The 21414-nt window shown below is 37.9% G+C and overlaps 1 protein-coding gene and 1 long non-coding RNA gene across 6 annotated transcripts in view; one reads left to right on the top strand and one right to left on the bottom strand.

Annotated features, from left to right (window-relative positions):
- The window catches only part of LOC146767861 (uncharacterized), a 45322-nt gene that overhangs the window by 22847 nt on the left and 1061 nt on the right, over positions 1–21414 (bottom strand). Inside the window, exons 2-3 of the long non-coding RNA XR_014954242.1 lie at positions 2841–2928; positions 81–1748 (exon numbers count right to left, since the gene is read on the bottom strand). This is a non-coding gene — a long non-coding RNA (uncharacterized LOC146767861). The remainder of the gene's footprint in view (positions 1–80; positions 1749–2840; positions 2929–21414) is intronic.
- Positions 1–21414, top strand: part of MDN1 (midasin AAA ATPase 1) — a 92605-nt gene that overhangs the window by 70172 nt on the left and 1019 nt on the right. Inside the window, exons 75-101 of one of the 5 annotated variants that reach the window (XM_085576448.1) lie at positions 105–251; positions 662–788; positions 1651–1756; positions 2793–2908; positions 3917–4396; positions 4912–5138; positions 5490–5636; positions 5858–6030; positions 6412–6573; positions 6704–6841; positions 7087–7228; positions 7461–7627; positions 7906–8049; positions 8707–8839; positions 9438–9763; positions 11261–11422; positions 11798–11899; positions 12051–12252; positions 12710–12880; positions 14345–14502; positions 16028–16117; positions 16489–16604; positions 17213–17387; positions 18005–18078; positions 18172–18286; positions 18899–18962; positions 20168–20310. In XM_085576448.1, the coding sequence (XP_085432574.1) occupies positions 105–251; positions 662–788; positions 1651–1756; positions 2793–2908; positions 3917–4396; positions 4912–5138; positions 5490–5636; positions 5858–6030; positions 6412–6573; positions 6704–6841; positions 7087–7228; positions 7461–7627; positions 7906–8049; positions 8707–8839; positions 9438–9763; positions 11261–11422; positions 11798–11899; positions 12051–12252; positions 12710–12880; positions 14345–14502; positions 16028–16117; positions 16489–16604; positions 17213–17387; positions 18005–18078; positions 18172–18286; positions 18899–18962; positions 20168–20310 (4307 nt within the window). The other 4 variants (XM_077782306.2, XM_021545486.4, XM_085576449.1 and 1 more) reach the window with 4 other exon arrangements.

Raw genomic sequence — 21414 nt, 5'->3', positions numbered from 1 at the left:
GGAACAAATCTTGAAAAAGTGCGGATATATAGTTGTCTTCCTAGAGCTGCTTTGCATGCAGTAAAATTACAATCTCATACCTTTGTCTGCTGTCTTCTATACAGGTGGTATTATTGTTTCTGTAGCTGAACTGCAAAGTTTAACATTTGATCAGACAGCAACTAAGGAGAAGCAGAAATCAGAGGCAAAGCATATTCAGATGCAAAAGCAACGGGCTTTGTCAGATCTCTTTAAAAGCCTTGCTAAAACAGGTGAGCTTCCACTAAAAATGGGCTTGATTTAAAAGTACAAAGTTCTTGAGCATTTTGCTATCTTTGCCATATATCTAAACCCACCATAATATGATGTAAAGTAACACCTTTACCCTCCTCATTCATCAGCCTTTTCATGTCTTAAAAATGATCCCTAACTCGGCTTTCTTAAAAGACACGGGGCAGTGAAAAGTCCTTAATGTACACAGGTCTACATTAGTCTTACTTCAGCTGTGTTGTTTAGCTCAAGATAGCTCATCTACAATGTGTTCTTACATTACAAAACTTGTAGCATGTTCAAAGGCTTTTTGAAATCAGAACATTTGATGTTTTACTACCAACTGTGTGAGTGACATTTTTCATACAAAAAATGAGGGCATCAAAGGATGTGTGCTGAAATACTGTTCCAGGTTTGTCGTACCGGAAAGGTCTGTCTTGGTCCCGCTCAAAAGACTGCCAGGAAGTTCTCTACCTCCGTCCACTGGACTTGTGTAGTGCATTGGCAGCAGTGGACTGTACACATGAACTGGATGCCACGTATGTACACAGGACTTCTTACCCTCTGATTGTGTGAATTGCAGCTGTAATACCTAGAGTTTATGGTATTTCTGGACAGTATTTAATTTAGGATTTTGCATATTCCCTTCCTCCCATTACATCTCGGTTTGGTATGTACAACTGAGCAAGGATTTGGGTTTTTTTAAATTTTGGGTTTTTTTCTATTTTTGCCCTTTACCAACTGTACCCTCAGTTTCATTCTTTCCATGAATTAGATTTCAGATAGCCCTCCACTGTCCAGCTTTGCCTGGGATGCTTTGCTAGCAGTATAGTAGAGCGTAAACTGCTAATGATTTTATTGAAGGTGAGCTGTGATTTTCAGGGATTTCTTCATTAAATAATGGGATATTTCAGGAGAAAATACATAAACTTCAAAATGTGCATTACTGGAAAAGCTTTCCTAGGGGAAAGATGTTTTTTCAGATTTTTTTAAAATTGTTTGTCTGTCCATGAGTGTTTTTTTGTCATTGAGACATGCTGGTTTATTGTTCTGTGATGTAAGCATTTAGTTTATGTATTAGGGTGAAAAGAAAGGCTTCTGTATGAAACTGGATTTAGCTACATGGGGATGAAGAAAAACAGTATCACTACTAAAGCATTGAATGGTATTCAAAAATAGAGATTGCTGCTATTGCCTTAGGGTTTCCTTAGAACTTATTTTTTAAATTAAATGGTTTTAATTCTTAAAACTATAATATTTTTAGAGAAAATGAAGAATTGCAAGATCAATGCATTTTCAAAACAACAAATTTCAGGCAAAATGATTGTGTTGAAGAGCTGACCTGGTGGCTCCAGCATGCTGAGGTGCTTTTTATTACCATACTTCTCTGTGCTCTGCCAGGTTGCTGTCAGAGATTTCTTCTGCCTGGGATGGATGCCAGAAGTATTTCTATCGGTCACTTGCACGTCACTCTCGGCTCCAGACAGCCTTGTTAGCACCTGCCAAGGTAAAACCAGCAAAGTAAAACCAGACGATTAGTTCTGTTAACTTCATTTTACCACCTTGGACTGAAATTTCCAGTAGTAAAAAAGTAATGGGAGATAATGCAGTATTGTGTAATATGATGCTAAATATGACACTTCCATCTCTTTCCCTTTTTGTCAGGACAAAATAAGTTTAGGGAAAGAAGTTAATGATCTGTTCAGTGTACAGTATCTTTCATCCCAGCAGATCCCTAATTGCCTAATTTTTGTGCACTCATGATACTCATGAAATGCTGAATCCAAACTTGTAAGGAAAATAATCCCAATGTTACTCAGTATTCTTGGAGAAATCAGTTGATATTTACAATTGGGCATAGTGGGAGTCTGTGTCCAGCCCAAAAAGTGCTAATAGATTTCTTCATTTAAAGATTGGTCTAAAACCAGTAGAATAGACAAATGAGCTCTGCCAAACCAGAACCACTTTTCCAGAATTTCAGAAAAATAGCACCTTTTCCAGACGTTCTTCCTGTCACTATGCTTTACCTCTTGTTTTACAACATGATCTTATCAAAATCACACCTGATACTGGATACAAATAGTGGAATGTGACTGTGATCTGTTATGCTCTGTGTTGTGACCATTTATTCCAAGCTTTAAGATGTGACCACTTCTAATGAAAAGAGTGAAAGTAATTGTCAGTATATCTGGTAAAATGAATAGTTGTAGCATTGGTCATGAATGTAGGCTGGTAACTCTTCAGACTTTAATCATTATTTACATAAGGTAGATTTAATACTGGAACTGAATTCCCGATAAGAATTGCTGCAGTGGAGTAAAATATAATGTGAGTGACTGTTGCAGAAGTTACTTGAAAGGCAAATTTGTATGTAGGATATATGGAAGATGCAGAAACTCTAATAGTTGTAACTCTGGTCTGCATATTAAGACTTGTTCAATTAAGCCATAATCTTTCAGCCTGCTCAGTGAAATGGAGGCACAGAGACTGCTGTTGTCTCATTGATCTAACTGTTCCTTCCCCTTTATCTTTGTTTTGTTTAGGATATTGGACTAGGCAGCATTGAACGCTGCAAAGGGTTCACTGCTCACCTCATGCAGATGCTTGTGAGACAGAGGCGATCTCTTACTGCATTGACAGAACAGTGGATCTTACTCAGGTATTTTCTATCTTCCAACACTGAAATGTTGAAAACAAGTTTTGACAGTGAGCAAATCAGTTCAAGAAAGACAGAAAATAAGGCAGAAGAAAATAACAACTTTTTACTCTGCTTCTGTATATTTCTCCTCCCCTCAATTAAGCCTAGATAGAAAAGATTTAAATTTATCCTATCACTGCAGCCAGTATTTTAAAACCAAAATAATTTTGTAGAACAAGTGAGGATATATGTGAACTAATTTCTGTAGATAATTACACAGTTAAAACATTAAACTTACAGATTATTATAGCTCTCTCATTTGGTATTGGCCTATGTTAATGTTGTTTACATTCAAGTTGTTGGCTTGACCTGGGGCAAATAAAAGATCTGGATGATATTTTGAGCCTAAATAAATAAAGCACCGACAGCTTACAAAGAAAAATTCTAGAAAGGTGGGACAGTACTGGATGTTGTGTCAAAACTGCAAAAGGAAACAAAACTCTATGTGATCTTTCATTTCATTGTTTGGGTCATCAGAGTCATTGCAAATGCCACCTTTGTTGAGCATGTTTGTACTTAGCACTCTAGTCCAAAAAACTTCTAGAAGTCAGGTTAGGAGCTAGTACCTTTATACACAGAAGGAATTCTGGACTGGAGATTACTGGTACAAAATTTATTCTAAGCCCAGGAAACTTGAAAAAAAAAGAATAAATGGAAAATCCCAACTAAACAAACTCCTCAGCTTTACAGTCACAGAAATAGTAAAACTTTCAGAACGTTTATCTGCATTACTATGACTTTCATAGCAAATCAGATTTCCAGGGCTTTGTAGTATTTCATAATTCAGGGAGGGGAAAAAAAATCACTAATTAACCAACCTTTTTTAAAAAAAAATATTGTTTTAGTTTTCCCAGGAGAAGTTATTATCTAGATTAAAAAAAAATAAGTTAGTTAAAGGTAGAGCTTTTAAAAAGGAAGTACAACATAAAACTCGGTGATTATAATTTCACTTTCTTCCTTCTAAACTAGGAACCTCCTGAGTTGTATACAAGAGATAGATTCTAGGTTGTCTGCTGACAGAGAATACAATGCAGCATTTCCTCCTCAAGACAGTATTCAACGCTGGACGGACAAACTGCAGCAACTTTGCATGCAGTGTGTGATGGTTCTCGAGGAGTTGTCTTGGTTTATCCAGTGCTGCCCAAAAGAAGAATCAGCCAGGTGCAATGACAGTGAAAGGGCTGATGTCAAACCCAACGTTCCTCAGTGTTCAGTCCCTGAAATGGGAAATGTTCTTGCCGGGATACCTGACCTGATTCCCTCAGATCTAAAACACTTGTCTCCAGTAACAGCTGAACAATTGCCTCCTGGATGCAGGATGCGAAATAAGGATCAGTTGTGGCTGCAGCTAGCTACACAATTGACTGCAATGTTAGCAAATGTGAAGACCGTGAAAGCAGAGGTGGACAGAGTAAGACAACAGCCATGTGAGACCTCCTTTTATGCCTGGTGAGTTCTACACATGAACATCTCTTAATTAGATTCACATAATATGCATGAAGTAATTTTGAAACTTTTCACCTATGCATATATTGAAAAATGGATTCAAATGCTCTTCAAACATTTTTCTGTTCATTTTTGTTGCGAAATACAGTGCCTGATTCTTTAAAGAAATTTGTCTTCTCCCACTCTCTTGACAAGTGAAAAAAATTCCTGTCTCAGCTTCCCACTTTGTCTTTGGTCTCTCAGGATTTTATCCCCATAGCTCCTTAGCTAATGAGGTGAATTTAAAATATAAATGAAGGAAGAAATTTTCGTTTTAAAATACATTTGTAGCTTATTTAATAACAATCTTCTAATTTTCTCCCTGCTTCAAACAGTGTGAATATGAGCTTTTTGTCAAATCTTTTATTTAATTTCAGGATGGAGGTATGCTGCTTCTCCCTTATCCATGACCGAAAAAAGGTTTAATCTTAAGTTGGACTGTTTGTTCTTCTTTCAGTATTATGGTATTTCTGTTGCAGGAGAGACTTTGAAGTTTGCACATCAGCTGTGAGTTGTTTGCTGGAAGTCTCAGCCCAGTTACAAAGCATAGAGTCCCTGTTTCTTCCAAATGGGCAAGACATGGAAGCTGCAAATCAGATGACCCTAATCAAGAGCCTAAAGTATATACAAGAAGAAGTTAATAACACATCTTCACACTTCACAGCCTGGAGAACACAGCTTCTTGCTTCTGTGTCAGATTGCATTGGTAAGGACCATTTTTCTCCACCTGATTTGTAATGTTGATAGAGACGCAAGAATTTATTTGTTTGGTTATTGCTGAAGGTGGCCCTGTGTTCCTTCTGATATCCAAAAATTCATGAAATTAAAACTTGCAGAATTTAGTCCAGACTTTATTTGTGCAGTATAATCTTTTTGCCATCTCTATTAGTGATGGATCCTGCACCGTAGTTGTAGGTCAGGAATAGCAAGGAGATTTTGGTAGAACTGTGTAGTAAAAGTTGCTTAGTGCTGTCATTGTCCTTGCATAAAGGAAACATAGAAACCTGTAATCTGATATTTACAAGCATGTAAAACTGCCTATGTTATGGTTCAAAAGGAAATCAACAGTCAGATGAAGAGTTTGTGGAGCAGTTCTCAACAAAAGTGGAAACTGTTATCCGTGCTGTTCTGTATGCTGTTCAGTGTTTGGTAGAGAGAAAACAGGAAGGTGGAAAAGAGGAAGAGAAATCTTCAGAGGAAAATGGTAAGTTTGTCAATATACATGAGTGGGGAGCAGAAGATTTTAAACCATGCAAACCTTAATTTCTTGAATAGTGTGTGTCAGAGTCACTAATACACAAGGAAATTGCTATTTTAATAGAAATTGTGTATTTAAACAGGGCAGCTATTTCTAGATTGCTTGCTGTAACCTTTTTTAGAAATTCCTGACTTGATCTCCATTTTTTTAATGTGTTTCAAACAAAGAGGATGCAGCCTTACTTGATGTGATTAAAGCTGGACATATAACTAAACTTTTGGATGAAGATCTTTCTGCTGATTTGGAGGCTTTACATGTGCAGAAGGCAATTTTAGGGGTTTCAGAACTCCTGGAGATCCTGAAATCCTATAGGGAAGACTGCACTTCATATAAACATAAGGTAAAAATTTTTATTTTCATTAATTTTTGGCTTAGGAGTCTCAAGGGATCTGGAATTGTAACTACTTTGGTGGTTAAACGTGCATTGCTTCTTCTTGCCCAGTGTCTTAGAACTATGGAGAAGTACCTAGAAGTATGTGCCAAACTGTGGACAAATAAAGGTAGTCTTCTGTAGTGCAAAAGCCAGACATTCCTGTAGTGAGAAGACAAAGTTTTTGTGAAAGATCTACAAAAACCTCCAGAAACATTAGAAATTGTACCTAATCTCACCTGCTGATATTTCTGCTTCGAGCAGCTGTTTTCAGTCAGTCATGAGCCTCTCTGAGGTGCATGTCAGTAAGTACAAGTAATGACTGACAGCTGTTTCTTGTTTTAACTGTAGTTCTTCAACCAGGCCTGCTATTTGCTGGTGCGTCTAAAGCCCATGTTGTGTAAATATTCAGACGTCATTCTGTTCTACCTCACCATTTCACTGGCATCTCACAGGAGTACTGGAAAACTGCTTTCTGTTCTAACCAGCATTTTTACAGAGCTTGCTCTGAAGGTAAGTTATTAGAGGTAACAGTGGATATATGGCAAGCATATAGTTAATGTGTAAAAGTCTTGAGTAGAAAGCAAGCTGAAAATTGTATTTACTACTGAGGAAGATTTTTAGTTTCTTTTCACCTTTGCAGGGATTTTGTCTGCCAAAAGAGTTACTTGAAGATGAAGCAGGAGAGGGAGCAACAGAGTTCCATGACTATGAGGATGGTGGTATTGGAGAAGGAGAAGGCAAGAAGGATGTGAGCGACAAAATAGAAAGCGAAGATCAGGTAAATGTTTGGGGTTGATCTTGTTTAATTGAAGTGAAGCTGAAAAGCTCTTGAAATCCATGATGTGGATGTCTTAGGTAAAAAGAAACATGAAATTATCTTCAGTCTTCTATTTCTTTTGGCTTTTATCTTTGCATATCAGCTTATAAATATTGTTGTGATACTTTTAATATCATAGTGTCTTTGTGAAGCTTTTAATATATAGGCAAGATCCATTGTAATTTTTGGCTTTACCAATGATTTAGATAGAAGACAGTTTTCAAAAAGGAAAAGAGAAGGAGAAAGAGGATCAAGATTCTAAACCAGACATTGAAGGAGAAGACAATGCAATTGAAATGTCTGAAGACTTTGAAGGAAAGATGCATGATGGAGAACTGGAGAAAAAAGGTTTGGTTCTTCCACTCTGGCAAACTTATAAAAAAAGTTATAGATCAGTGCAGTAATGGTTGATGCTTTCCTATAACATGTGCATGTGTGTCCTTTTCAGCATATATCAGTTAACTGATTGGGGTGATAAAATTAAGATTCAAAGTATGATTGCTTATTTGCTTCAAAAGTTAACAAAAACATTAGCTTTCTCTCTTCTGTACTGAAACACATTCTGAACTGTACACAGAAGATGAGGAAAATTCAGATGAAGAGGAGGAACTGGATAAGCAGATGGGAAATCTTGATAATGCTGAAGCTGACGATAAACTAGATGAAAGGCTCTGGGGGGATGATGAAAATGATGATGATGAAGATGCTAGTAGTAAAACAGAAGAAACTGGACCAGGAATGGATGAGGTAATAAGGAACAGAGTGGGAGAAAAAAGTATCAAAGAAATTGAACTTTGCTAACTTAATGTGACCTAGAATGGGAATTGCCTCTCATAGCTCTTTGCCTTAAAATTTCATGGAGTTTCAGAGTTAACATTCTGTTGAGTGTTGTTTGGGGTTTTTTTGGGGGGTTTTTTTGGGTTTTTTTGGTTTTTTTGTTTGTTTGTTTTTTTGTAGAAGATGGTGTCACTGAGACTTTGAAAAGTGGATAAAATAATTGAGTTTCTTTTTGGATTTATTAATAGGAGGATTCAGAGCTTGTTGCAAAAGATGACAATCTGGGGACAGGAAACAAGGATACTAAAAAACAGCCTCCCAAGAATGAGGAAAAAGAGCAACAGGACGAGGACAGTGGAAATAAAGAGAAAATCCATGAACAAATTGATGAGGTAAAAATTATTTGGACTACATGGAGTATTTTGCTGTTAAACCACACTCTTTTGCTCACACCATGTGATTCTGAGAATTTTAAATGCTTTTTTTTAATAGTGAAGTACCCTGAAAAAAAGTTAGTTCATTTCAGAGCTAAAAGTAAACCATACTAGTAGTATCCATGATAATACACATTCATTTTCTGATTCATATTCCAGAAAGGATTTTTTTTTTTTTTGCAGTACTGTGAACTTGTAATGGCTGCCAAAACAGGCTTTACACTGAGTTGGTGTTTGATGGACAAATCTTTAAACTCTTAATTCTTCTGTGTTTAGCAACAGAAACACCTTAGTATGCAGGTGTACATTTAGCATCTCCAAGAGTGCCCATTCTGTGTAGAATGTTTCAGCTAGGAAAATTGGCTTTTGAACACAAAACATGCTGGTTGTAAGTACCACAAATTTAAGTAAATGCATTTGCTGAAATTAATCTTTCTGCTTTTCATGCATGAGTATATGTACCACTGGAAATCCACTTTTAACTGATCAGAATGTAATGCTGTTTCCAGTATTTCTTTGCCTTAGAGAATACAGTAGTATCTTGATTCTTATCTTTGCCTATCCTCCCACTTAGTCCATGGCTGTTATTTTTTCCCCCTGTTCTTCTGCTGACAGCGTGAGTATGATGAGAATGAAGTAGATCCTTATCATGGCCAGCCGGAAAAGGAGCCTGAAGTTGAACCTTTGGACCTTCCTGATAATCTGAATCTGGAAAGTAATGAGAAGAGTGATGATGAGGAGGATGAAGGTATAGCTGAAAAATGAAAGCCATATGGAAGTTAGGGGGAAAAACAGATCAGGAACCCTTTTGTCTGCAGAAAGGAGAGAGATGGTGGTAGATTCATAACCACCAAGAAGCTGCAAATTCATTTGTGCATCAAAATGCCAGCATACCAAATGCAGGCCAGACAAGAAGTCAGCATTACAACATTTTCCTTTGCCTCCTTTTCATGCACACTGTGGACCATGCTTTCTCATGTTTTCCAAGTGATACAGCCTAACTTAGGCTGGAATCTCCTTATTTAATTGTCCAGTTGCTTTTGTGGTTTCATTTTTTTTTGTATTATACCTTCAAGTATTTGTACTCTTAAAAGTCAATTGATCCTCAGGAATATTAGGTTAAAGAAAGTTACTAGGAATTCTTCCTGCTGTACTGCTAGATAGAAGTCAACTGTGACTTAAGGGAATTATCCGGCTACAGAAAACAAAAATTCTGTGTATAGAAGTGAGTATTTTATGGGTTTTTGATAGGCTGGGCAGTTTTATTCCAAATATCTACAATATTCGCTGTCTCTATACTTCACTGAAAGTTTTATATACGTTTCTGATTTTCTATTTTAATCCAGAAGAAGAGAATGATTTTGAAATAGATGAGAAACCTGTAGATTTAAATGAGGCAGACAAGACAGAAGACCAGAATGAAGAGGATACCGGTGAGACAGAAAAAGATGATCAAGACACAAAAGCAGCTGAAGAAGGCATTTCTGAAGACAAAGAGGAGAAGGAAGATGAAGGAGACAAAGATGCTCATGATCAAGAAGAAAAGGCAGGGAACACCGAGGATGCAGAAGAAGAAGAAGAAGAGGAAGAGTCACAGCCACCTGATGAGAAAAAAAAAGAATCTGCTGAAGATAAGGGAATCCCTAATGAAGACCAAGGCCTTCAACCTCAGGTACAGTGTAATAAATAAGTGTGATTTTTTTTTTTTTAATTGCCTTAGACGAGATTTAAGAAATGGATGAGCTCTGTGATACTCTAAAACAAATTTGACATTGAATAGATACAATGTTAGTACAGTCTTCATCAAGATAACAAGAACTAGGCTTATTAAAAATGTGTTTCTGCTGTGTCCCTGCTGCCTCCTCGGCCTTGTGTTAGAATGGAAAAGACTATTTCAGCTGGAAGGGACCTACAGTGATCATCTAGTCCAACTGCCTGACCACTGCAGGGCTGACCAAAAATTTAAGCTTAATATTAAACACATTGACCAAATGCCTCTTGAACAGTGACAGTTTTGGGGCATTGGACACCTCTCTAGGAAGCCTTTTCCAGTGTTTGACCACCCTCTCAGTAAAGAGGTGGTACTGAAGTCCTAATAACCATTCCCATGCATCCTATCACTGGGTACCAGGGAGAAGAGTTCAGCACATCTCTATGTCCCTTCCTCAGGAAGTTGTAGAGAGCAATGGGGCCACCCTTCAGCCTCCTTCTCTCCAAACTAAATATGCCCAAATTCCTTAGTCACTCTTTATAGGACATTGCTTCCAGCCCTTGCACCACCTTTGCTGCCCTCGTCTAGATATATTCAAGGACCTTCACATCCTTCTTAACTTGTGGGGCCCAGAACTGCACACAGCACTCAGGTGAGGATGCACCAATGCTGAATACAGTGTTTTTCATACTGTTTTGATCAGCTGGTGTTGCTGTGTTTGATGCACCTCAGGAAGGGGATTGCCTTCTGGGCTGCCAGGGCTCAGTGCTCACTCACGCCTAGCCTGCTGTAGGCCAGCATCCCCAAGTCCCTTTGCAGGGCTGCTCTCCAACCACTCCTCTTTCCAGTCTATGCTTGAGCCCAGTGTTACTCTGTCCTAGGTGCAGAATCCAGCATTTGGACCTGTTAAATTTCATCCCCTTAATCATGGCCCACTACCCCAATCAATCCAAATCCCTTTGCAAGGGGCCTTTTGTCCTTCAAGGACACAGCGCCTCCCAATTTATATCAGCAAACTTGCTAATGGAGCATTCAACTCCTGTATCCAGATCATTGATAAATGCATTGAACAGCACTAATCCTGGAGCTTGAAACTCAAGGAACAGCAGTGGTGACTGATACCAGATGAAATCCCATTCACTACAACTATTTTAGCCCTAGAATCCACCCAGCACACTGTGTATCCACTCATCCCACAGCTAGACAACTTGTCCAAAAGGATGCTGTGAGGGACACTATCAAAAGCCTTACTAAAAATCCAGAGAAACTGCATCCACTGCCTTCTCCTCGTTTGGTAGGCCAGTTGCATCATCATCAAAGAGGTATCCAGTTAAACAGAATGGCTTTGTTAAGCCATCCTGACTGTGTCTTATAACTGCATTTGTCTTTAAGCGCCTTTCAATAACACACAGTTTTCAATGTGTTTTAGAATGTTAAAATAATCTGATGTTATTTTAGGAAGAGGAGGATAAAGATAATCCAGAGATGGATGAAGAGATCCCTGAGGCTGAGGAAAGAATGGAGCATGAAACACAAGGGCAGACTGGGCAAGAAAATCTTCAGAGTGACAGTGCTGTTGAGCTGGCTGGAGAGGCATCAGAAAGAGACCAGTCTAAAGAGGTAAATTATGTGGAAGTGTCTGAGTTAAAAAATGCTATATTTGTGAATACATCTTCAAGTTGAAATCAGGGAACTGCTGCTGTAGGTTTTAAGAACTGTGTATAAGACCTTAATTTATACCAGTCAAAAATTCACTGAAAAAAACCTTAAAGACCATGTAGATAACCTGCATTTTCAGTGCTATAAAGGTAAGTTTAGGATAATTGTTGAACTGTAGAAGTGGCTTGTCTGCTATCCATAAGAATTATACTTGCAGTTATGAGCCATTGGTCATTCAGAACAGAATGTAGCAAAGCATTGCAGTTTAACATCTGGAGTTTGTTTACAGTAGTTTCTCTTTTTAGTTACACTTGATTTTTTTTTTTTTTCTTTTAGGAAAGTGGAACTGGAGCTTCAAGTGCAAATCAGTCAGAAGGCCATGAATCCACACGCATGGCCCGGATGGCTTCTCAGAAGCAAAGCATGAAAAATACACAGGTTCATTTCTACTTTTATATCTTCGTTTAAATGTCTTAATATTAACCAGCAAATAAGCAGGACTCAGTTTCTCCTTGTTAGAGCACTGTTCTCATTAGTGGTGGGTTACACCTCTCTTTGAAGTTCATGGTGTTAATTTGTTCCTTTTCAGAGTTTCAAGAGGAAACCTGGCCAGGCAGACAACGAGCGCTCGATGGGAGATCACAATGAATATGTCCACAAGCGACTGAGAACCATGGAATCCAGCAGTGATGCAAAGCAGGATACAATTCAGCCTAAACAAAACGTGGAGGAGGCTGATGCATTTGAACATATTAAACAAGGCTCTGAACACTATGATGCACAGACATATGGTACAGTGGTATTTCTGGGGGTAAAGAGTTGTCAATGCAGAATCAAATCCTGAAACGCTTGTATTTTCTGTAGTTTTCCCTGTTTGCTTTTTAAAGTTATGTTTAGCAATCCTTGCTTTGGTTAAAGGTGCCACACCACTTCACTACAACAAATGCTACTTCTTGGCAGTCAGACTCAAACTAACAATAACACTTCTGATTTTGACTATTATTAACAATAACAATACTCATTTTGACTTTAAAAATTTGATTTTATCTTAATATCTTTACAATCTATTATCTTCAAATCTTGCTTCAGCTAATCAAGGCAATAGCTTACTGACATGACACAGCACAGCAGAGTGAAAGATAGAACAAGGGTTTGAGCCTCAGATGTCTAAGTTCACTGATATTGATATACAGTAGCCTCATAATGCACTTGACTCACTTGACTACTTGTATTGTTGTCTTTGTGCAGACGTAGCTAGCAAGGAGCAAGAGAAACCTATTATGCCTCCTGAAGAAAAGGAAGAAGGAGACTGTGAAGATGCAGCAATGGAAACAGATATGCAGGATGAGGATCTAAGAGCAGTTGACACTGAAGAGCTGAAGCCAGAAAAAAAGAAGTCTTCTGCCACTAAACCTCCTGGTACATTAACTTGAAAAGCATTCTAAATGCATACTGATATGGATCTTTAGATGTATATGTAGGTATTTAGATTTCCATGTAGTGGATATGTTTCATAAGGCTGTATGCCTGCTCTAAATTGATTCCTCTGCAGCAGTATTCTTCTGCCTAGTAACCAGCATTAGCCTTTGCTAAACTGATTGAGTGACAGAGGGGTTTGCTGCTTTCTTTCAAGTTAATGATCTCTAATCTTTATCCACCACTTTGATGAAATAAAAAGCAAACACTTCCCTGCTGTTCAATGCAGTGCCAATTCACTTAACTAATTGGCATTTACCAACGCATTCCAGTGTCACCACCATCAGCACCACGTAACTCAACTGCTTTATGCATAACTTCTGGGAAAAAAAAACAAAAAAACAAACCAGCAAGAAATAGAGGAGCTGGTCTGAACAACATCTGGTGAGGTAGCACCAGACTCCCACTGCCTTCTTTCTAAGTGAGGACGAAACTGAGCAGCTATCGGAAGTGGTTGGTAGACAAGATAGGTCTGGCTTGTCAGCTGCATCCTCCCTGGCTTCCCAAAAAAAAAAAAAGCTAGGTGAAGCATCTCTTGCCAATTGCAATAGAAATGAATCAAAGTAAATGACATCATAGCATGGAATTTTATACAGTTTTTTTCTTGACTTCTTGAACAACACAAAGCATGGCTGGAGAGGGGAGACGAGTTTTACAAGCCTACATTCTTGCCTCCCACTCCTTTGAGCTTTAATCACTTAGATCTCTTGCTAGACTCTTTATTTATGGTACAGGTGTGCATGTAATCAGTCTACTTGTTTTTCCACGTGATTCTCTTAACTGTATGTTCTGAAAAACTAGTCTCTGGAACATGTCCTACAATGTCATTTTTTTCTCTTTTCGAATAATTCCCAAGAAATGAGTTGTTAAACATCATAGTACAGTAGAAACAGTAATAAACTCTCTAGACCATTCCTTTATTTGTTAATTGATTTTTGATTTATAGAAAACTGTTCTATTAAAAAAAAATCAGAGAGTAAAAGATAAGCAAAGATTACAGTTTTTAATGATGATTTTCTGACTTCTCAAATTACTTTATACCTCCTATCATTCTGTCATAGAGGCTATGAGAGTCAATAAATGTACTTCACTACTGGAACTCTCAGGTGTTAAATATCTGCTAACTATTACTTTATTTGGCAAGAAGTTTACAAGACAGAAAAATAATTTGCATTAGGAAATGCATGGTTTTCTGTTCCAGTGAGTTGCAAGATGTATTCATCCCATTCCTAGAATTAAATGTCTTAAAATTTGGCATGAAAATTTAGTTTCCTTTTAAAAGAAAATATCAGCTGTACTCTACAAAGCATATGAGATGCTCTGTGAAAGAATCAAGATACAATATTGTTTCTTGTATTATGTGTGGTCCATGAAGTCTCCACTAAGTAATTAGTTTTGTGGCTCTAGGACCGGGTGACGTGGAGCCAGAGCTCCAGACTGTTGACTCAGAGGATGTCAATGACTCTGCACCGGAAAAACTACTAAAGGTGGCTGAGGAGAAGCCAGAGAGAAGCAAGGACTCGACCATACACACAGCCCACCAGTTTCTGATGGACATTCCCCAGGTAGGATACCCAGTCTGTCTTCTTTCAGCTACAGCAGGAGAAACAGGTGGATTTACTTGACCTGTGTTAATTAAACTCTGTGAATGCAAAAGACTAGAATTACTTTTTTCAACCAATTCAGTCATTATACATTAATATAGTACTTCTTTATAACAGCTGATTGTAGGTATTGTAGAACCTTTTGGAGCTTTTTATGAATGTCTCAATTCAAAAAATACCATGGTCTAGATGATCCTAGAGCTTCCTGTAACACAGTTTTCCAGTGCAATCTTCTGTGAAAAAGCACATTTTATCATAAAGACCTATGGCATAGAAGCAGTTGGTGATGCATAATCAGTTGATAAAATAAAAATATTTTCGGTGTCTGGGTTTTTTTAGGATTGACCTTTTATTCTTACAGTATGGTGTCCTAAGTACACACATGGAGGGTGCTATTTTACTGTTTCTATGCATAACACAGAAAGGATTGTGTGCCAGCTGCACTGGGTATTTCTATCTTAATGCCAAGTATTGCAGCTTTTTGGAAAAAGGCTGCTGAATGCAAGTGCTCTCCTGTTGTCAGAATAATTGTGGCTTTGTGGTTTGCAGGTTTTTTCCAACTGGCACGCAAAAGGTGGAACAGGAGAGGGAGCTCTTGCAGCACCATTTAAAGGGGAAGGGAAAGAGGCAGCTGGGGGAAAAGTGCAGCTTCTCACCTTTCAGCAGAAGAAGAGGAGAGAAATCCCCTCTGTGTCTTTTCTTTTTCCCTTCCTTAAACGTGCAGTAGGTGACCAGTGGGACAGCTGCTGCCTCTTGAGGAATGACAAGTTACTGTAACTTTTGAGTTTAGAGTCATGGACTTATTTTCCTTAGTCTGTAAGCCTGCAGGTTATACAGACCATGTATTGCTCTTTGCAATACATGGTCTGTATAACCTGCAGGCTCTGCCAAACTGGGGTTTGTAAGTCAGGGACAGAGACTGTCACTGAAAACACAGTGAGAGTAAAAGAAGTATCAGGAAGCTTGCGTGTCCTTTAACAGACTGGTTTATCAAATAATATTTGGTGCCATGTAAGGAGGATGATGTCATTCAATCTTCAAGTGGTTTGAATGAAGCTTGTAAAAAAATATAATTAAATGAAGTATACTATGTTTACAAAGATACTAGTTAGGTCTAGTGCTCAATAGTTTGGTCTCCATTATACTGTTGATAAATCTGGTGTTTCTCAAGATCATTTCACTGATTTATCTTGAAATTCTATATTTTATTGTATTCAGTATTAGTGTCATAGATGTTCCTAGCTTTGTTTCTATATTGATTAAATCACATATGGAGATGTTTGTGGGGAGGTATTTATCCTTCATGTACATAGAAACTATTAAAAAACATGGTGATTTAGAATCTTCATTTAGATATTTGGGTGTTTTTTGTTTATAAGAATGAGAGCAATGCATTTTCCTTTCTTTATAGTTTGCTATACTTTGAGGATCACCAGATGTGTAAACTTATTTTTCTGTCTCATAAAATTCATAACTCCACTTCTAGCACATCATTAGAGATCCTGAAGACCTAAGAAAGGAACTTGAAAAGCAATTGGAAGCTTGGCACACACAACAGCCTGGAACTCCAGAGGAGGTTTGTGATCTTATTTGAATATAAAACTGTCATAAGAATCCTTCATTGCATTATTTCATCTTCTTTTACTACTAAAACATTGAGGAATCCAAGCAAGCTGGAATCTAAATACTCAAAATCACATGATAGAGATACTATTTATGTTGTTGCATTTAACTTACTTTGAAAAACATACTGCATTATTCTTGAAGCAAGATGCTGTTTCAGATCTTCTTTTGAATGTGAATGCAGACTGTCATGTGAGACACCCTCAGTTTTAGCTGGTTACTGCCTTCCCCTTAGTGCACTGAGGTTTGGTTTCTTTCTTCAGACAGTGCTACCCAACTTGTTTTGTTCTTTCATAATTCACTTTAATGTGTGTGATATTGTAGGAGAAGGAAGCAGCACAGCTGTGGCAGAAGTATTTAGTGTTGACAGCTCCTCTATCACAGCAGCTTTGTGAACAGCTGCGACTCATCCTGGAACCCACTCAGGCTGCCAAGCTGAAGTAAGTTGGGTCTTTCTGAGGCTTCTGATTTCTTAAAACTCATTAAATTGGGGCACTTTAACCTCTGTAATTGTGCAGCTTTATGTTGTTCTTTCATTACAGTAGTTATTCTTGTTTGCAAATGCCTTCAATTTCCTTGTATAGGAGCATTAGGTTATTTTATGAAATGCAAATATGATATAGTAGTCAGGACCCATCCTGAGGATATTGGCTCCTACTTTTTTTTTTCTCCTGTGCAACAGGTGATTAATGAACTTAGTCAAAGATTATGTTAAATGTCAAAATGTTTTACATAGTTCATAATATTAAAGGATTGTTTTTTAAAGACATATAGACTTGTTTCAAACTGGTGGAGTGTAAATTCAAGGTCTTCCTTCCATTTTAGGTACCCAGATATAAACTTCTTTTAAAACTAATGAATATCCATCTTACATTATAAATGTGGACAATATTTTTATCTATAACGAAATATCAGTATTAAAACTGCTAATATTGGACTTGTAGTTTAAAAAAAAATATTTGATGTGTATGCTGCATAGACCATGGATTTCCAGAATGAGATACTTGCTGATAACCCCTGTCACTATGTCTTTTTTCTCAACTTTCAGAGGAGACTACAGAACTGGGAAGAGACTGAACATGCGCAAAGTGATCCCGTACATCGCCAGTCAGTTCCGAAAAGACAAGATCTGGCTGCGAAGGACCAAGCCCAGTAAACGACAGTACCAGATTTGCCTGGCTATTGATGATTCCTCTAGTATGATTGACAATCACTCTAAACAGGTAAAATAAAACCTTGGGAGGAGTACGGAGAAACCACCTGTCATTGATGCATATCGCAGTTGCTAACTTGTTTCATACAGAGCTGGTAGCTGCTGGAAAGTCTCCCAATTCCAAAGCACCTATTTTTCCAGTCCATGTGCTTGACCTCTTGTCACTTCATGCCTAAGAGATTTATTCACAAAATATCAGTGAAACCTAGCTGAAAGGAAGAGCTGTTAAGTTTGTTAGAGATGTACATATCCACTGTAAAACTACTTTTTGTGGTCTACAAAAGGCCAAAACTTCCTTATCTAGCAGTTCATTGGAGCACTAAATATCCATTCATCATAGCCCACTTGTAGGGTTTTTATTAATTAAAATGGTTTGTTTCCTTCTGAACAGTTATTTATTTCATTAGCCTACCTAAAGTGGTATGTCTAAATCAATCAGCTGAAGCCCTCAAGCAGAACTAATGTCTCTTTATTGCACTATCTTACATAAGACAGGCAAAAGGATAGCCAGTCTCTTCAACTATCTTTCTAGATGATGAAAAATAATTTCAGTAAAATTCTTCATATTTAATACTGGGCTTTGAGTACTGACTATGCTATTTTTGATGCAACTTTTTTCTTTAATAGCTTGCATATGAATCCCTAGCAGTTATTGGAAATGCTCTGACTCTTCTAGAAGTGGGACAAATTGCTGTGTGTAGGTGAGTTTATTTGAAATCTTGACTTTTCTTCAGTATTTCAGAGCTGAATGTAAATACCAGTTTCATGCTGTAATTTTCTCTTTTTTTCTGAAGCTTTGGAGAGAGTGTTCAGCTGCTGCACCCGTTCCATGAGCAGTTCAGTGACCAGTCAGGGACACGGATACTGCGTCTTTGCAAGTTTCAGCAGAAGAAAACAAAAATAGCCCAGGTACACAAGAATGCCTCTAGGGCAACAGGTTTGCCAGTCTCTTCCAGACAAGATATCAGCAGTTTCATGGTTTTATGATCACTTTGTAACACTTACTAGTTTTTTGTATTTGAGAGTCTGATAGCAGGGTAGGTAACAAAGAAATAAAATGGTCATAGTTTTATAACACGTGGAGTGTGTTCTCACTTTTAGTTCTGTTGTATACCACTTTTAAGCATTCACCTTTCTCTGTATTGAGTCCTAAAATATTGTTGATGTTCTTAATTTTAATGGGAAGTATTAAACTAGATACTTCTGTTTCAAGAAGTTCAACTTAGAAATAGGTTGTATATTTTCAATGATGCCATTAATCTCGTTAGCAGTGTACTGTGTTGATGGCTTTGCTAGTATTGTGAAAAAAATAAATTCTGTTTGAAGGCTCTCTGAAGATTCTTTAGTTCAAAAGTACTTAATAAATTTAAAGCAGGAGTTAATTCTAAGAACCGTATCTGTGTTAAGTGGTCAGACTTAGCATTTAAAATAGAGAAAGGTGTTCTTTAGACATGTTTACATTTTAAAGTTTATTATTTTTATGATGAGATAACTTGATTTTCTTATCTATTTCCTCTGCAGTTTCTAGAATCATCAGCAAATATGTTTGCTGCAGCACAGCAGTTGTCTCAAAATATTAATCCGGGTGAGTTTTTTTGTGTTACTGTGCTTGTTGCCATGGCAGTGGAATGCTCACTACAGTCCTGAAGTAGAATCCTGCCAGGAAGACTCTTGGGACTGAAATATCACTTGCATTAGAGCTTTGGGTTTTGCTTTATCAAAAGCAATGTTTGGTTGAAATTTAGCTCAAAACTTGGGTGACACCTACTTCATATTTGTCAATAATTCATTAAAATTTTGTGTAAGACTTTTTAAAAAAGCACATCTTACGTGTCTCCCTTTACCTCCTGATTGCAGACTGTGTTAAGGCGTAGACAGTGCCAGCTTGGAGCATTGTCCAGCTTCCTAAGGACCATGACTCTCCAGACACTTATCCTGCTTGAGTTCTCTAGGCGTTCAGAATCACACTGCTCTGAGGACAGAATTTGCCTCCTACCTGCCCTTCACTGTCCTGCAGCTTTAGGTCATGAGCTGCTTGAACTTCCAAGAAAAGCTGGAAAACTGCTTGCCTCATGTCTGCCCCTAGTTAGTCTAAAATATTGTTATGTGATAGTTAAAAGCTTGTCATGGTGGCACCTGTATTTTTTATAAGTTCTTGTTGTTGAAGTACTCCAAGAACTGGACAGTCTGGGATTTATAATCCACAGCTGTTCTGCCACAGGGTGGCCAGGGTGTCACAATATTTTGAGAGCAGCATCCAGTTCTGTTAAACTAGCCAGGGATGAAGCAGCAATCGGCTCCTTAGGATTAAGGAGCTGGCAAGAGAAAAGGCTGTAGGATCCATCACCTCTTTCTGTAAAAAGACAAAGCCCTGTCACATTTGGGGCAGGGCTGCAGAAGTGTGTTCTGCATCCCTCTGTAACAACTGGGGCATACATTCCTGACTGTAATTACTGTGGTTTTACGTGTAATTAAGGGATGACAGATCCATAACTTAGAATGTACCTCTAGAGGGATATATCTGACTCTAGGTGTAACTTGGGTCAAGTAACGTCTTCAGAAATAGTTGGTGCCGAGGAACCCAGCATGGGTGCTATGTCTGATGTTTCAGAAGGTTTACTTCAGACTAACTGGACTGACTTGACAAAATCCTATTTGATCAAGAGTTAATTTCCTTAGGAATACTCCTTTTTCCATTATACCCACAGGCCAAACAGCAAAATAGGGGTTTTTGCCTTTTAAACGTTTTACTCTGAACTTACTGGAATTTTAAATGTTCTTTGTGCTCAGAAACAGCACAGCTGCTTTTGATTGTATCTGATGGAAGAGGCCTTTTCTTGGAAGGCAAGGAACGGGTGACAGCAGCAGTTCAAGCAGCTCGGAATGCCAATATCTTTGTTATTTTTGTAGTGTTGGACAACCCTAATTCCCGGGTAAGTGAACAAGGGAGAAGTATTCACTGCAGTGAATAAGAAACTGATACAAATCTTTTTCTTGTCTTTTATAGTGCCATACAGCTACCTTATCTTTTGTAGAGGTCAGAGATACTGAACCCAAATGCAGTTTTCCACGTCTGTCAGATCTACCATTTCTTCCTACTGTGCTTTTTATCTTTTGTATTTAAAAAAAAAAAATCTCAGCTTCCATGCCACAGAAAGGCTAAGAGCTTCTGTCTTCAAACGGAATACTTGTAGCTCTTGGCCACCAGGGAAGCAGCTGGCAGGTTGACAGATTTGGAGTTTGAGAGATGCTTTGTTCCATCTCAGCTCTGATTCAGCTTGATAATTTCTGACAGCAGTCCCCAACTGACATGACAGCTGGAGCCAGTATGAGATTAAACATTAGACAGAAGGGAGTATGTGAGAGTTATTTAGTGCCTCAGTTGGGAAAGCTGAGTCCTGCATCTGGTAATGGGAGAAGAAAAGATATCATTGAATGGGGAGCTTAAATATATGGGAGTGTTTCAGGAAGGCTCTTTAGTGCAGTAAGTGAGCAAACATAAGCCTGATAGAGAATTATGTGGTAAAGACTCTTAATTTTGTGGTTTATGTTTTCTTCCTGTATCTTTATTTTTGCATGCAAAACTCATCTGCTATGTTTAGTGTTGAAAAACTAACAGTTCTCCTGCTGACAAACAGCTGAAAGGTTCTGATGAAACCTGGCTGTAGTGTCAAGTGAAAATTCTGGGTGTTTCTCATAGGTTTTTTTTTCCTGGGGAAAAAAGGTGTTTTCCATAACATTTATTAACTAAGAAGTTATTTTACAAGAAACATAGCTGGAGTTTAATCTGATTTTTGTCTTTGTAGTATTTGTTGAGATACTGTGAAGTTGCTAAAGAGTCTTCTGTTAGAGCACTACACAAATACGAGTTCAACTCAGCACTAAAGAGCTTACAGACTCTCTTGGGAAGGCATCAAATTAATAAAACTAAAGTGCCAACAGTAAACTCAAATCATAAAATGCTAAGAAAAGACAGAATTGATTTACAGAATTTGGTGTTGCAGAAGCTTAGGCTTAGTCTCTTCTAGCCTATAATT

Source organism: Lonchura striata, chromosome 3 (assembly GCF_050655825.1).
Source record: "Lonchura striata isolate lonStrDom1 chromosome 3, ASM5065582v1, whole genome shotgun sequence".
NCBI classification, from domain to species: domain Eukaryota; kingdom Metazoa; phylum Chordata; class Aves; order Passeriformes; family Estrildidae; genus Lonchura; species Lonchura striata.
This window is presented reverse-complemented; position numbering and strand designations above follow the sequence as displayed.